The 13587-nt window shown below is 40.3% G+C and overlaps 1 protein-coding gene across 2 annotated transcripts in view; it reads left to right on the forward strand.

Annotated features, from left to right (window-relative positions):
• The window catches only part of furina (furin (paired basic amino acid cleaving enzyme) a), a 70683-nt gene that overhangs the window by 45782 nt on the left and 11314 nt on the right, over window positions 1–13587 (forward strand). For both annotated transcript variants that reach the window (XM_086175310.1, XM_086175311.1), the window contains exons 6-9: window positions 53–129; window positions 7994–8082; window positions 11140–11312; window positions 12429–12641. In XM_086175310.1, coding sequence (XP_086031436.1) covers window positions 53–129; window positions 7994–8082; window positions 11140–11312; window positions 12429–12641 — 552 coding nt within the window. The remainder of the gene's footprint in view (window positions 1–52; window positions 130–7993; window positions 8083–11139; window positions 11313–12428; window positions 12642–13587) is intronic.

A 13587-nucleotide genomic window follows, 5' to 3' on the forward strand; every position in this document is an offset into this window, starting at 1 on the left:
ATAGCTGTTCTTAAAGACAAAGCTAAGTATATTGTTTTGTCTCTCTTTTGAGGATCCGGAGGCCAGTTATGATGTGAATGATGGAGACTCAGATCCTCAGCCCAGATACACCCAGCTTAATGACAACAGGTAGGAACCATCACTTAAATATCTCATGAAACGTCATTATTACATTACATTACATTACATTTGGCAGACGCTTTTTTCCAAAGGGACTTACAATAGAGGACATAGGGACTGCAAATACACTTGCAAATACATGCTTTGCAAGTGTATTATGATATCATTATTATATCATTATATCATATTGTATCATTATAATGGAAAATCAACGTGGTGGCACTTTAATTTAGATCTGCATGTATTTTTGACTGTATGTCATTTTTTAAGATCATCCTGGAAAAACCTGTGTGCATCATTTGTGTTAAATCAAGTTATTAGTCTTTAGGTTCAGATCGATATACTTTGGCACACATAAGATTACACTGTGATAAATATTCGCCTCCAAGCCAATAAAAGTCGAGTGAAATGTGGTAAACACACATATGAAGACTGCTAAGCTCCCTGACACTTAAATTTCTTGAGAGACTTTGACATGTTACTACAAAGTTTCTTTTTCATAAATATGCCCTATGTTGCGTTTTGGGTTTTTTTTCTGTTTCTGAAAGCATACGACGTTGTGAGTTTTATTGAACATGAACAGTCATTTCCTATTATGGATTCTGCCCCTGTTTGACCCATAATGTCAACTTAATGCCAATAGTCTGTTTTTGCTGTATTGCCTGGGTTAGGGTTATTATACTGGCCCCCACAGACTGCATTAGAAGTTGTTTACCATGACAGTGATATCATGAACTGAATGAATTAAGCTCATCAGCTATAATGAAACAGAGAATCTTTTGACTCTGAAGGAACTGTTCTACTCTAAACACACACGCACACGCACATACACAGACTTTAATTTTTGTTTCCCTGTAATCTGTTGTTTTGGGCGGAGGCTTTTTTTCTGCTATCATGAGGTTCCCCATAATCACTGGTGATAGACAAAGATTACGGTAAGGCGTTGATGGAAATCAGACATGGCCAAATTAAACAAGGGCTCATATCTGGAGGCCAGAGGGAGAAAATCCAAGTAATAGAATGACCTGCACTCACTATAAGTATGCTAATGCTGTACAAACATAGATTTGAAACTTTGCGAGACACATAGAAGGTGGATTCATAATTGTTTTCTTGCTGGAACAACAGTGTTCTGCTTTGCCACTAAAGTACTCAGACATTTATATGAGTACAAGGATGGATGAAAATGGAAACAGCGAGTGAAATATCATCATTCTCTGACTCAGTCCGATTGAACGGCTTTAAATTCTGTCTCATTGCCTGAAATTGTTTTCACTACCATCATTGACAAAATCCCAAATAGTGGAAATTCTTTTGGAGGAATGTGAGAGCGCATCCCTCGGGTGCAGCTCCCCAGATTCACAATCTCTGCCAAGGCACGCTTAAGCCATTCTGGCAGATCATAGTGGCCCAGAGCCCAGCTAAGACACTTACTATTGATGTTTCCCTTATTTTGGCTGCACCTCTTCCAGCCCTCAGTCACCTCAGCCCTTATCTCTTGCCGCCCAGCTCTCGGTCTTCCTCGTGGCAAGACCAATTGAGAAAGGGAATTTGGTGCGTATGTTTGCGTCTGTGACTTTGCAGTGGGCTGATGCAGATGTATGTATAAACAACCTGTGGGCAGGCAAGGAACTGCGTAAGGTTGTATAAGACTGAATGTGCCTGTTCCCCTGCAGAAAGCCCAAGTCTGTTGACCTCCATAAAGCTGTCTTTCTTCCCCAGCATACGGGCAGTGGGGAGGATGGCTCAGTAGCAATGTGACCATTCACCCTTATGTTTATCTAAGACAGCATGCAATCTAAATGTTTCTCTTTCCAATGTTTCATTTGAATCCTATCAGGATGGTTTCCAACTACACATTCTCTTGATTAAACTTGGCTTCACGGGCACAAGGTCTTTTTCAGAAATATTGGACTCAATTTCCTCAGATTTACTGTCAGTGAGTCCAACACAATTTGAACTGTGGCAGAAGGGCTATACCAGGATATGTTCTGAACCTGTGTAATATGTCTTCGTGATGATTTATGCAAAAAAAACAATATTTTCTCAAAAGATTAGAGAATATTTACATATATTCAATGCACAGCCACCAATGAAACAATTTACTGCTAATAGAAGGGCTGAGCGGTTAACTTAAAGAAATTTGTAGAGCAAAACAATTTTTGTGGTAAACCTTGTGGTGTTTGATGCCACCTTGAGACTAATGAACAAAAAAATACCCACAAACCAAAAGTAAACACAGGACCAACTGAAAAGAATCTCAGCAACTGGCTTTGATAGTGGGTGAAGAGTGCAAAGACCCATAATGAGAGGTGATAATAAGACAGCTCTCTTGTCAAGACACAAATCTCATCACACATTTGTACATAAAAGCGTGTAGAGGTTTACTCAGATGTTATGTGGTTTTGTTATTCATTTGTCTTTCTTCAATAATAAGGAATTATTCATAATTTTGTAAGCTGGCCTTTTTTCTTTATCTAAGGATTTGTGAAACTTGTCATAATACAGTATTGTTCTGACCCATCTGGGACAGAGGATATGGATAAGTGCATAGTAAAAATATTTTTTGTATACACTGTCCCTTGTCTGCTATGCACGCTGCAATTTTCTTTTTCTCCAAAATGCATGCATAGCTTGGCTCTGGAGTAATTTATATTACATTTATATATTATATTGTATTACACTCAGCTCAATTTTTGGGTCAGATTGACTTATGATCTCTTTGGGAGGACAAATCATTTTGGTCCAGACTGTGATCAAACAGCTGCGCAACGCAAAATGCAATGTTTTAAGCAAGCCAAGTGTGTAAATATGAAAATTACCTGGAAATAAATATTAGTTTGAGTAAGTACAAGTTATCGTAGTCAACATCAGCACCCCTTCAAATCTGACCAACTTTTGTGAATATCGAGCGCAGGAGGTTTTGACCCATTACCAGCCACTTAAAGCACTTGTGGTAGTTTCTACATTTCAGGAATAAGGACATTGTTAAGTGTTTGTAAGGTTTTCTAACTTCAGTTTCAACATCCCCATTTGGCAGATTGGTTGTCTTTGCAGTTTTCCCAAACACAGTTGAGATACCTCTGTATGACAACAGCCTTTCTCTTTAACAAATCTCTAGAGATGCGGTTGAAGTTTTGCCCAGTGATAATGGCTCTGCCAGCTGTGGATATGAATACTGATGATGTCGTTGGCCTTAGGCCCAAAGCCAACTGTAGCTGCTGCAACATGAGTTAGTCTGGTCTGCCTGTAGAATCTGCCGTTGGTTTTGTCGCTGTAATTGGAACAGGACTTTGCTGAAATTGTTTTTTGTTCCCCCCAATCAACTGTATCATGTTGGCTGCATGAAGCCTGAATCCATACACTGATAAAAATGGGCCTTTTTCATTGAAAAGTCACTCATTTCTTAGAAAAAGACCCTATGTATAGATTAGAGGATTAAAGGATTCTCAGTTATTTTGCAAAAAGCAATGTAGAAAAAACAGTAGCATGTGCCTTGGACTGTCCAAAGATGGTTAACGCTTCCGAATGAAGAAGCCATGGCCAGAACCTGTGCTTTTCACTGCAATTACCTCAGAGATCGTCTCTCTGATATGTCTCTCTAGGGCCGACACTGGCGATTTAAATTATGAAGATGGACAGCACACTGGTTCACATTGTGCACAATGTGACACAAGACACACACTGCAGGAACACACACCATCATGTCCTTGCAGTGATACATTTTTCACCATGAGTGAACAAATCACAGAGCTTGAAAATTGTAAGACATGTAAGCTCGAAATGAGCCGTGGAGAAGAGGAGACCAATACATCAATCAGACAGTTACCATTAGACACCATTGCTTGGCCAGTTTAAAAAAAACTTTCATGGGACCAAACGTATTACAAAGAGATCTGAGGCAGTCGCAGCTCAACTACTCATTTTTGGATCTGAAAAATATTTTGCCAGTATTGTTTTTCGTCGTTAGTCAAGGGTTCATCAATTGTTTATTTTGTTACCATGGAAACTAATCAGTGTAAACCGATTACGTTAGTTGGGTTGTTGCATTGACCTGTCTAACCTGCTTCTGTTGGAGGGAGGCGAGAGCTCAGTTCATTTCACTTGGTTTTCGGATTGTTAAAATTCTGCCCGCTAACCTTGAGCACTTCTTTTTGAGGTGCTTTTTAAGTGAGAATTTGAGAACCTGGAAATATTTCAGTGAAGAAGAAATTAATTCTGGGTCACAAATCTAAATCATATTCTCACTCTGTACAGTGGAATTGTGATTGGTGCAACAACTCATTACCCTTGAAAATGTCAAAGAATTAGAGCACAGGACCTGACACTGAGCAACCCAATACATTTTTCAACTGAACGAGATTGTTTAAATCCCAGAAAAAGTTAGAGGACCTTGGTGAGGCATGTGTTTGAGTGCCTATTTTAATTTGTCCATCCATCCGAACAATGCTATACTTGTAGTGACAGCTGACAGCTCTTCATTTCTGCAGACACTGGTTAGGATGGTTTATACTGCTGTCGTTTTTCTATGAATATTTCATGCCAAACAAAAGAAATCGCTCTGACACAGACACTGTTCATTAACCAACAAGTTTCAAATGTACAGGCTGAAACTGAGAGTAGCCGCAAGAAAAGCCGCAACTTGTGGGTTGCAACAATAACAAAACAACACAAGGATTCACACAGTCACATCGTCACGCCCGCAGTGCCGCTGTTCTTTCCAAAGAACGGCTTTTTGTGCAGCATTTTCAATGAGGGAACATTATACCACAGTCTATATAAGTCTTCGGCAACCAAATGAGGTGGGGTGGGAGCAGGGTGGGGGCTTACCATTCTACTTTACTAGCCAGAGGCGGGGGTTGTCACAGATCTGGTTGGCCAGAATAGTAGAGCAGCTCATTTTGTTTACATGTCGGCCCACTTTTAAAGAAGACTGTATAAATGTACTCACTGGAGTGACACAAAGTAAGCCGCAGTCATTGTTTGAGTCTCAATGCAAAAAGAGGTGAATGAAGTGTTATCATTTAGGTCTCTTAAAAATTTAAAACTTGAATATGAAATTGCAGCTGGAGTTTTTCCATTTATAAAATCAAGTTGAAATCACTTTTAAAAAACAAACAAAAAAACAAACAACAAAAAAGTCATAATTTTTCAAACCGAAACAGAAGAAAAACTAGGGTGTGTTTCCCTATTTTCTTAGATATACTAACACATCTACTCACTCTGGGGTTTTTCTGGTGCAGTATTTAAACTGTCTAACCATCACTAGAGAATACTTGCTCGTGCCTGGAATCCGAGTCCGAAGAATGGAGAGATGCCCTCCCTCCCATTTGGTCATTATTTAAGAAGCTTGAATTTTATTAATATTTTTAGCATTTTAACCAATTTAGTATAATTATGAACATCCTTACAACAAATGTGATTCTGCTGAAGTTTGTAAAATATTCTATGAATAATTTGTACTGCTTGTATAAACAGTGAGGTTAAAAAACAATGCTATCTGGATGATTTAAATACATAATATTGAATTTGAATTTTATTAACTTGACTCATCTTTCCGTTGTTTGCTGTCTCACAGGGAAGTTGTCCTTACATTCTCCATATTGCTAGGCAAAGAAAATTTTTGCAAATAAATAAATTTTGTACCCCCCCCCTTAAAACTATCCTGTTCTCAGGGTCCCGTTGGGGGGCTGGAGCCTAACCCTCCTGTTGTTGGGCGAGGCGCGGGGCTCACCCGAGACCGGTCGTGCGTTGATCACACAGAGACAAACAGCCATTCACCCTCTCATACCTCTGGACATTTTGGGATCTCAAGTGAACCTATTGCATGTTTCAGGACTGTTGGAGAAAACCGGAGAAACCCACACAGGGAGAATATCCAATACTCACACCGAGGCCTCCAGTGGGAATCGAACCAGGGAGTTTCTTTGTTGGCAGCAGCGCAAACCGCTGCACAAGTGTGGTCATTCATTCATTCATTCATTCATTCACTAAGTTTCTGCTCTCCAAGGAAAATTACCTCCATGTATTGGGAGCGTAATCAGATTCAGAGCAGGGCTTCACCTCTTTAAAAGTAAATTTGTATTCTACAAATCACTCTTCCGTGTAGGTGACTTTAATTAATGTGTCAGAGACAGACTTTGAAAGGGCTCTGTTGACGGCTGGCTGTATTCGCCTCAACCTGCCTGATATTCTATCAGAGACACCTTAGCTCTTATCAGATGCATCACAAGCCCGGATGCTTTGGGACACAAGACTCCAACACACGATCGTTTCCTGGAACGTCAAGATAAACTAGATTAATGTGTGTTTTTATGTCTTTAGGGTTTGTGCTTTCTGTGGTGTATACCTATGTTATTATTACCCTGCCTGCCTTTTCACAAGAGGAGCAGCTGTAGCTGGGTTCGTGGTTGTTAAACTGAGTACCTCTGATATTCATATTAAGCACTTGGTACCTATTTTGACTGCTGTAATGACATCAGATCTTACCTTAACAGCTCAAAGTGTCTTGAGGGACCTCAGGAGATTTATTTGTAATAACCTTTGTCGTTATAGTGGTGCAGTAGTATTAAAATATCCGACATAATTCTTCAAAAAATTGGCTTATGGCTCCTGTGAGTTCTGTCTTCTTGTGATCGTGTGTATTGTGAATACTTTAGTGTGCTCATTAGATAACATTGCTCATGAAAAGACCTTTGCACAGCAAGCTTTTTCACCTGGAATTCTAGGATCTTTGGGAAAATACACATCTCACATTGTGTCCGTGATGTTTGATCCTTTTGAACATCTGTGCTTGACTGCTTCAGTGACTGATTTGACTTTTGACCTTTTTTTCCACACAATCATCAAGCCTGGTGTCCCCAGAGATGAGATATCTTAAGTCATGGAAAGATTGTTGAAAATTGAGTGCCATGTGAATTCAAACGAGTGAGTGTCTGTGTTTGAAACATTATTTTCTAAATGAAAGCATTTGAAGGGCTCTCAAGAAGTTTGTGATATTTGTGCAGTGTTAACTAGATGCACCATGAGAATTTGAGAATGGCTCAAATCTCCTGGGGTCAGGACCAAAACCCCCAAACATAAATTCTATCGGATTTGGCATAGAGGGTGATAAACGTACTAATCAAAGGACGTCTGACCATGATCTTGTCAGTATACACAGTGCAGATGGCTTCATCAGCACTGAACAGTCAACTGTTTCTTTTCTTTGCCTGATCTGGCACAGTCTTGCTCCGTCTCTAGCAGTCCTGTACTGCAAATGGCTGCAATCCAGTGGGAATTGCGCCACTCTTTGAAAGTCATCAAGAGTGCGTATCCATCTGGCAAAGCAGAAGATTTCACCTGTCTAAAATGGGAAGCTCTCAGCCTGACTGCACTGGCTTTGCGGAGCTGCGGTGTCTCTGGTTCGATCTATTACAACGATGGCTCGGGCTAAATGAAAGACCAGTTGAGAAAATAGCAACACCAATTGATGGTTCCCTTTCATGTGTGAATTTAATATGTTGCTTTATTTCCCTTTCCTTGACTTGATTCAGCCGCTGTAACCACTCCAAGGTTACTAATCTTAATGGCCCATACATAATGTACGGTAGTCTCCTGTCATTGACCGACTGCTTTCTTTTTCGATAAATGTGGATTGAGATTTGTTTAAAGAACTCAAAGCCAAGAACATGTCTCCATGTGTTTGTTTTTTCTCAGTCTACGGCTCAGCCACAGTATTTGATGAAGGACATTCTATCAAAAGCAACAGTTGTTAGAAGAGTATAGTACCTGTTTGTATTGATATAAATATGCAGTAAAAGGCTGTTATTAGGTTATTGAACTTAAGGGTTGTTTTAATGCTTCACACTTTCTCCATCTTCCTCATTTCTAGGCATGGAACACGATGTGCGGGAGAAGTGGCAGCGGTTGCCAGCAACGGGATCTGTGGAGTCGGTGTGGCTTACAATGCAAAGATTGGAGGTACGCTCAAATAAAAATAGTGATTGATGTCATCCAACTTGAGCGACCTTGTTCTCAACTCAGTTTTCTGTTCTAACTGCCTGAATAACTGAAATAATAGTTGTGTAGCCGCTGTGTTCTTCAATTCATTTCTCCTTCTTTTGGGATATGGATCTGCAATGCACTCAAGTCTATTGGTTTTTTGATTGGAATGTTCTGACAGCTCCCTCAGTTTGTGAATGGAGTGTTAAACAATATATGCTGAATTTGTTATTAGCTGGCAGACAAGAGCAATTTGTATTGGCTTTAAGACGCTGTCTACAGTATTTGCTCTGAAGGGAGGATGGCAACATTTGCGAAAAAAAACAAAACAAATCAGCGCCATACAAATACATATACAGCACTTACAGTATGCTGGTTTTATACAAACTAAAACCATCACACTGGTCACTAATTTTTTTGAAATGTGAGCACAGTTCTGGTGTCAACTAATGGAACATGGAATGTGAGTATTTTACAAAATTTCCTATGGAAAATATAATAGTTAATGGAAATTGATGGATATTTTGTATGATGGGGCACCCCAAATATGTGATATATCGTTTTTTTATTTCTCTTGGTGAATAGATTTTTTAATTTCCCCCTCTGTTTGTTCTGCTGAATCCAGGATTTTGGTGTGTGTGAGTGTGTCTTTGTATAGTCACCTTATAGACACAATAGGAAACTCATTCATCCTGATTTACACTCTTGGCTTTTCCCAGCTTATCCCCGGAGTCCTCTGACTTTTTCTGTGGTCATATCAAGTCTGAAACCCTGGTGAAATGATGCCATAACTCTCATTTTTAGTGGTCACTCCTGATGGCCAGTGATAATATCCCAATCACCATCAATAAAATAACAAGTGGGCATGTGTGGTTGGTGGACTAGGAGACAGCCAGGATTTGTGTCGAGCCTGTGGAGTGCTTTTATTCATATTTGAAATTTGCTTTTGCTAAAGGTATGTGCAAATCTGTGAACCAGCTTTAGTGAATGAACTTTTATAAGCCACACTCTTGGCACCTGTGTTTGCTCACTCACTACACCTAAGCAACGGTAGAAAATATTTCTGTTGTGTATAATCCTGTTTCAGATGCTTCTGCTGCCGCGTATATATGTCTAGCTCTATAACTTATTTATTTATTTTTTAGAAATAAGCCATTTCATTAAAATCAAACACTTTTACGGCCAGAATTTAGGTGTAGGTATGAAATTATTCCGGTCTCAAAATGCAGTGCCGTGCCAGACACTAACTGGACATTAAACTGATGAATGCATAAACAGAAGAGAGTCCTAAGGAAATCACAATTCAGTAAGTCATGAAAAAGAGCTTTGAACCCTTACAGTATAAGCCAGCAACTCAAATAGAGTTCTCCCTGTGGTTCGGGGGGGAAAAAAAATCAGACATGCAAATAATATTTCATGATCTAAAGTGACACAGCTTGGTTATTCATTTTCTTGACTAGAGAGGAAATGTCAGAGTAGAGGGAGACTCCTGCATAATGTCTTAATGCAATTCACAAGTCCTTGGTCAGATACTCACTCTAAATGCTTCCATGGTAGTTTCAAACACTTTTTCATAGTTTTCGATCTTTTAGTATTCATGACTTTGCATGCGGTAAACCTAATCCTTCTCTTGACACCCACAACCCACAAACAAACAAAGGTGACGTCAATTCAAGCCCAAAGCAATGTACTGGTGCCTTAGCTGATCCACATGCCGCTGCATCTAAAGTCACCTCGCCACCTCAATTGTGCGAATGTCAATTGAACTGTCAGAAAACATTTGTTTTCTCCTGCTTCTGATGTTTCACACAGCAAAGTACCCTGCTGTCATCGTGTGTGCTTCCCTATAGAGTGAAGGGATATCAGTGTGCCACTGATCCTCATCTAACATCCCTCAAATTGAGCTTTAGGTTTACAGATGTCTGTATTAAAAGCAAAATGAAGATGCAAAGGGCTCATGCAAAAACATGACCCTTTAAAAACTCAATGGTTGGTAGAGAAAAGCCAACTAAAAATATAACATTAGCCATTATGATTGTTCCATTCTTGTATTTGGGGTAGCTGGTTAGATGGCTTGGTGAACATGGCAGGTCACATGACCTAGAAATTCTGGCTGCCATGGAAACCGCTCAGTACGTGATCAAAGTACAATTGCTTAGTTACTTTAACCCATATTGTGTAACCTTACCCGACACACATCAACAAGGGGAATAGTTTTTTATTTTTTAGTCATCTATTATTTTTCAGTGGAATCTTTTTCAAGCAGTGTTGCTCGGAAAATGATCTAATAGTTAATCATTTGGATTCTGGAGGCAGAAAAAAGACTGCACAACCCTCTTAGTTGTTTGCCTGTCTTGCATGGTTTTGGGCTTGTCCAATTCTGCGTGTGATGTTTAATCTCCAACTCTTTGAATTATTGAACAATTCTCTTAGGAATCAAACAGAATTCAATCAGTTTATGCTTAGACGGCAGTACCAGCCTCCATCTGACTAAATCTTGTCTTGGAGGTTAGTTTTAGCCTTTACAGTCATTTTCGATCAGTTGCAATATGATGCAACAAAATGTTTTTGCTGCAGTCCTGCCTCCGGTCTACTAACACAAACAATCACCGCCATTAAAAATGAGTAAGTCACAGTATTGCTGTGCTTTAACTCAACCCTGTATCCCCTCTTGGACAAAAAATCTTTACCCCAATACTGTGTTTGATGTCACTGACCCTCCGACATTAAGGACACACCAAGCTAAATGGGTAAAGAATCATGTACCAACATTATAACAAACAATACTTGTTGTACAAATCTTGTGGAATAGCTTCTTGCAATGTGGCAGACAGCCTGCCCATTAACCCTCAAGCAATGATCCGTTTTATTCTTAGTTGGGTTTTGGACTCTACAAGATTCTGTTTGCAGTTTCAGTCACAGGGATGTGTCAGAATTTTTTTATCAATTAGATGCAACAATTAGATTACTGAGTGATTCAAATTTGTAACTCTTTTATACTGAGCTTTATGTGTGTTTCTCTCCTCCACATGGAAGGTGTTCGTATGCTAGATGGGGAGGTGACGGACATGGTGGAGGCCCAGTCCCTCAGCCTGAACCCCCAACACATTGATATCTACAGTGCCAGCTGGGGCCCAGAGGATGATGGCAAAACTGTTGATGGTCCTGCAAAACTTGCCAAAGAGGCCTTTCTGCGTGGAGTCACAGAGGTGTGTGTGTGTGTGTGTGCGTGCGTGCGTGCGTGCGTGCGTGCGTGTGTGTGTCACACACATGTGAGAAAATTATTTACTGTCTTTGTGTGGCCTTTGAGCAGTCACAGTAATTGAACTGTTCAAGCATGAGAGGACAAAAGCGGGAAGAACAAAGTAGTTTTTGACCCTGACAATTATAAATGAAAGAGAGTGTCCTCAGAACGCCACGAGGAAAAAAAAATAGAAAATGAATAGGGCAGCAACACTAATAAACTATGGAATGTTTTGTTTTGGCGGCAGATACCTTGTCCTTTATGTCTGCTAGTGAGAATCCCCTGGAGTGCCTGAAACCTAAGGTTTCTAACATTTCAGATATTTACAGTATCTTTCAATCACTTGATGTGTAATTAAAGCTAAAGGCTTCTATATACACACACATGCCCAAAGAGACACCGAAAAGATATATAGAAAGTCTATTAAAACTATTAAGAAAATGGGTTCTGCCTGCATGTAACAAATCAAAGTTATTAGTCCCGGTCCTGATGGGGCCGCTTGTTTAAATGACTGCGTGAACGAGTCAACAGATTATTAAGCATTTTGGCCTCACAGCCAGGCTCTCAAATTGCACATGTTGAACAAACACATCCATCCTGCTTGCCTGGATTCCTTTTATTAGTAGGACTGGGGGCATGTGCCACAAAGCTGATTTGGGACCGCCGACATCGACCACTAAGATAATTGCAGCAGGGAAGGCGCTGTCAGCTGGCTGTGTGGGCGGCCCGTTATCTGCGTTTGATCAATGCAGAAAGACGCCGCCACTCAATACACTAAAGCAGCTCTTCGATGAAAATGATTGCACTTCAAAGGCCGAGAGGCTGGATTATTTATTTCAATGAGCTGATTTTATATAGTCTTCTATTTCACACTGCTGTCATGCAGTCTTTTGCTGCTTTTAATTTACGGGCTGGCCGCTACTGTATGCTACATTTTAATTGGCCCTTTTTTTCTTTAATACATACAGCTCCCCCCTATAATTGGGATTGCTATTAAAATGGAATGTTATTAACTTGTTTTCTCAATTTTTTCTTGCAATGTTCTCCGCTACCCTTTTTTGATGTACCATGTGTTCTTCAGGGTCGTGGGGGTTTAGGCTCCATCTTTGTCTGGGCTTCTGGAAACGGTGGAAGGGAGAAGGACAGCTGCAACTGTGATGGCTACACCAACAGCATCTATACCCTGTCCATCAGCAGTTCCACTCAGAACGGTAACGTTCCCTGGTACAGCGAAGCCTGCTCCTCCACTCTCGCCACCACCTACAGCTCGGGGAACCTCAATGAGAAGCAGATCGTAAGTGTCGGTCACATTCAGGTTGGTTTTTGTCCCTTTTCACAAAGCTAAACTCCATATTCATTGCAAATCCGGAGTGTAACTTTCCTCAAATTTCAAGCTGTCTCCATAATAACTGAGGTCCTGACAACAATACAGCGCTTATCAGCTCAAAAACACAGTATGTAATATTCAGCTGCAAGGTAAAGTCCAAGTCATTTCAAGAAGTGTAGGTGGATGTCAGTGTTCATTGTCTTATTGTCTCTTAGCAACTTTGCAGAGGCAAGATTTTTTGTGTCAAACTGTATTTATGGCTCGAGGCCGCTATTCTAATGCGATTTCCACTAGCCATAACGTTGATGTTGATAAAAGAACTTTTCACATTTAAATGCAGAATTATTACATGATGCTCAAACTGATTTGTCAATGCATCAAAAAAGTGCTGTGGACAAACACACACACACACACCAACCAGAGTCAGATAAGGCCCTGCAGTGTTAGCATGAACCAAGATCCCTGACATGTGGCTTGTCCTTTAATGCTTCAGTGCCGCACTCCCATAATTGTACTGTCGCTCAAAAACCTGGCAAGCAGGAGATGTTTCACCAGTTTAATTTATAAATGTAGGGATTTTATACATGGTATATTAGCGGCTCCTATAATTACACAGTTAAACCCAGGTCAGTTGCAGATCCTGAAAGTCACTTGAAATTTGGAGGTTCAACACATTGAAGAAAAGGATGGATCTATTCATAGCATCAGCCTCACTCCCGTGGAGCTTAAAGCATTTTCTATGATGCCTAGGTGGTCCTCTCAGGGTTCTTTTTCAACTTTCATTCTTCCTGTGAAGGGTTTTCAGTACAAACACATTGGCTCTGCGGTGCCTTGTTTTAGATTCCTGGAGCTGTTGTAAATCACACCTGGGAGCTGGCCAGCACAACCTCAGGCCTCTGCTAAGGGTCACTGG

Source organism: Fistularia commersonii, chromosome 27 (genome assembly GCF_037954325.1).
Source record: "Fistularia commersonii isolate RoL2024-O1a breed Wild chromosome 27, RoL_Fcom_v1.0, whole genome shotgun sequence".
Lineage (NCBI taxonomy): Eukaryota > Metazoa > Chordata > Actinopteri > Syngnathiformes > Fistulariidae > Fistularia > Fistularia commersonii.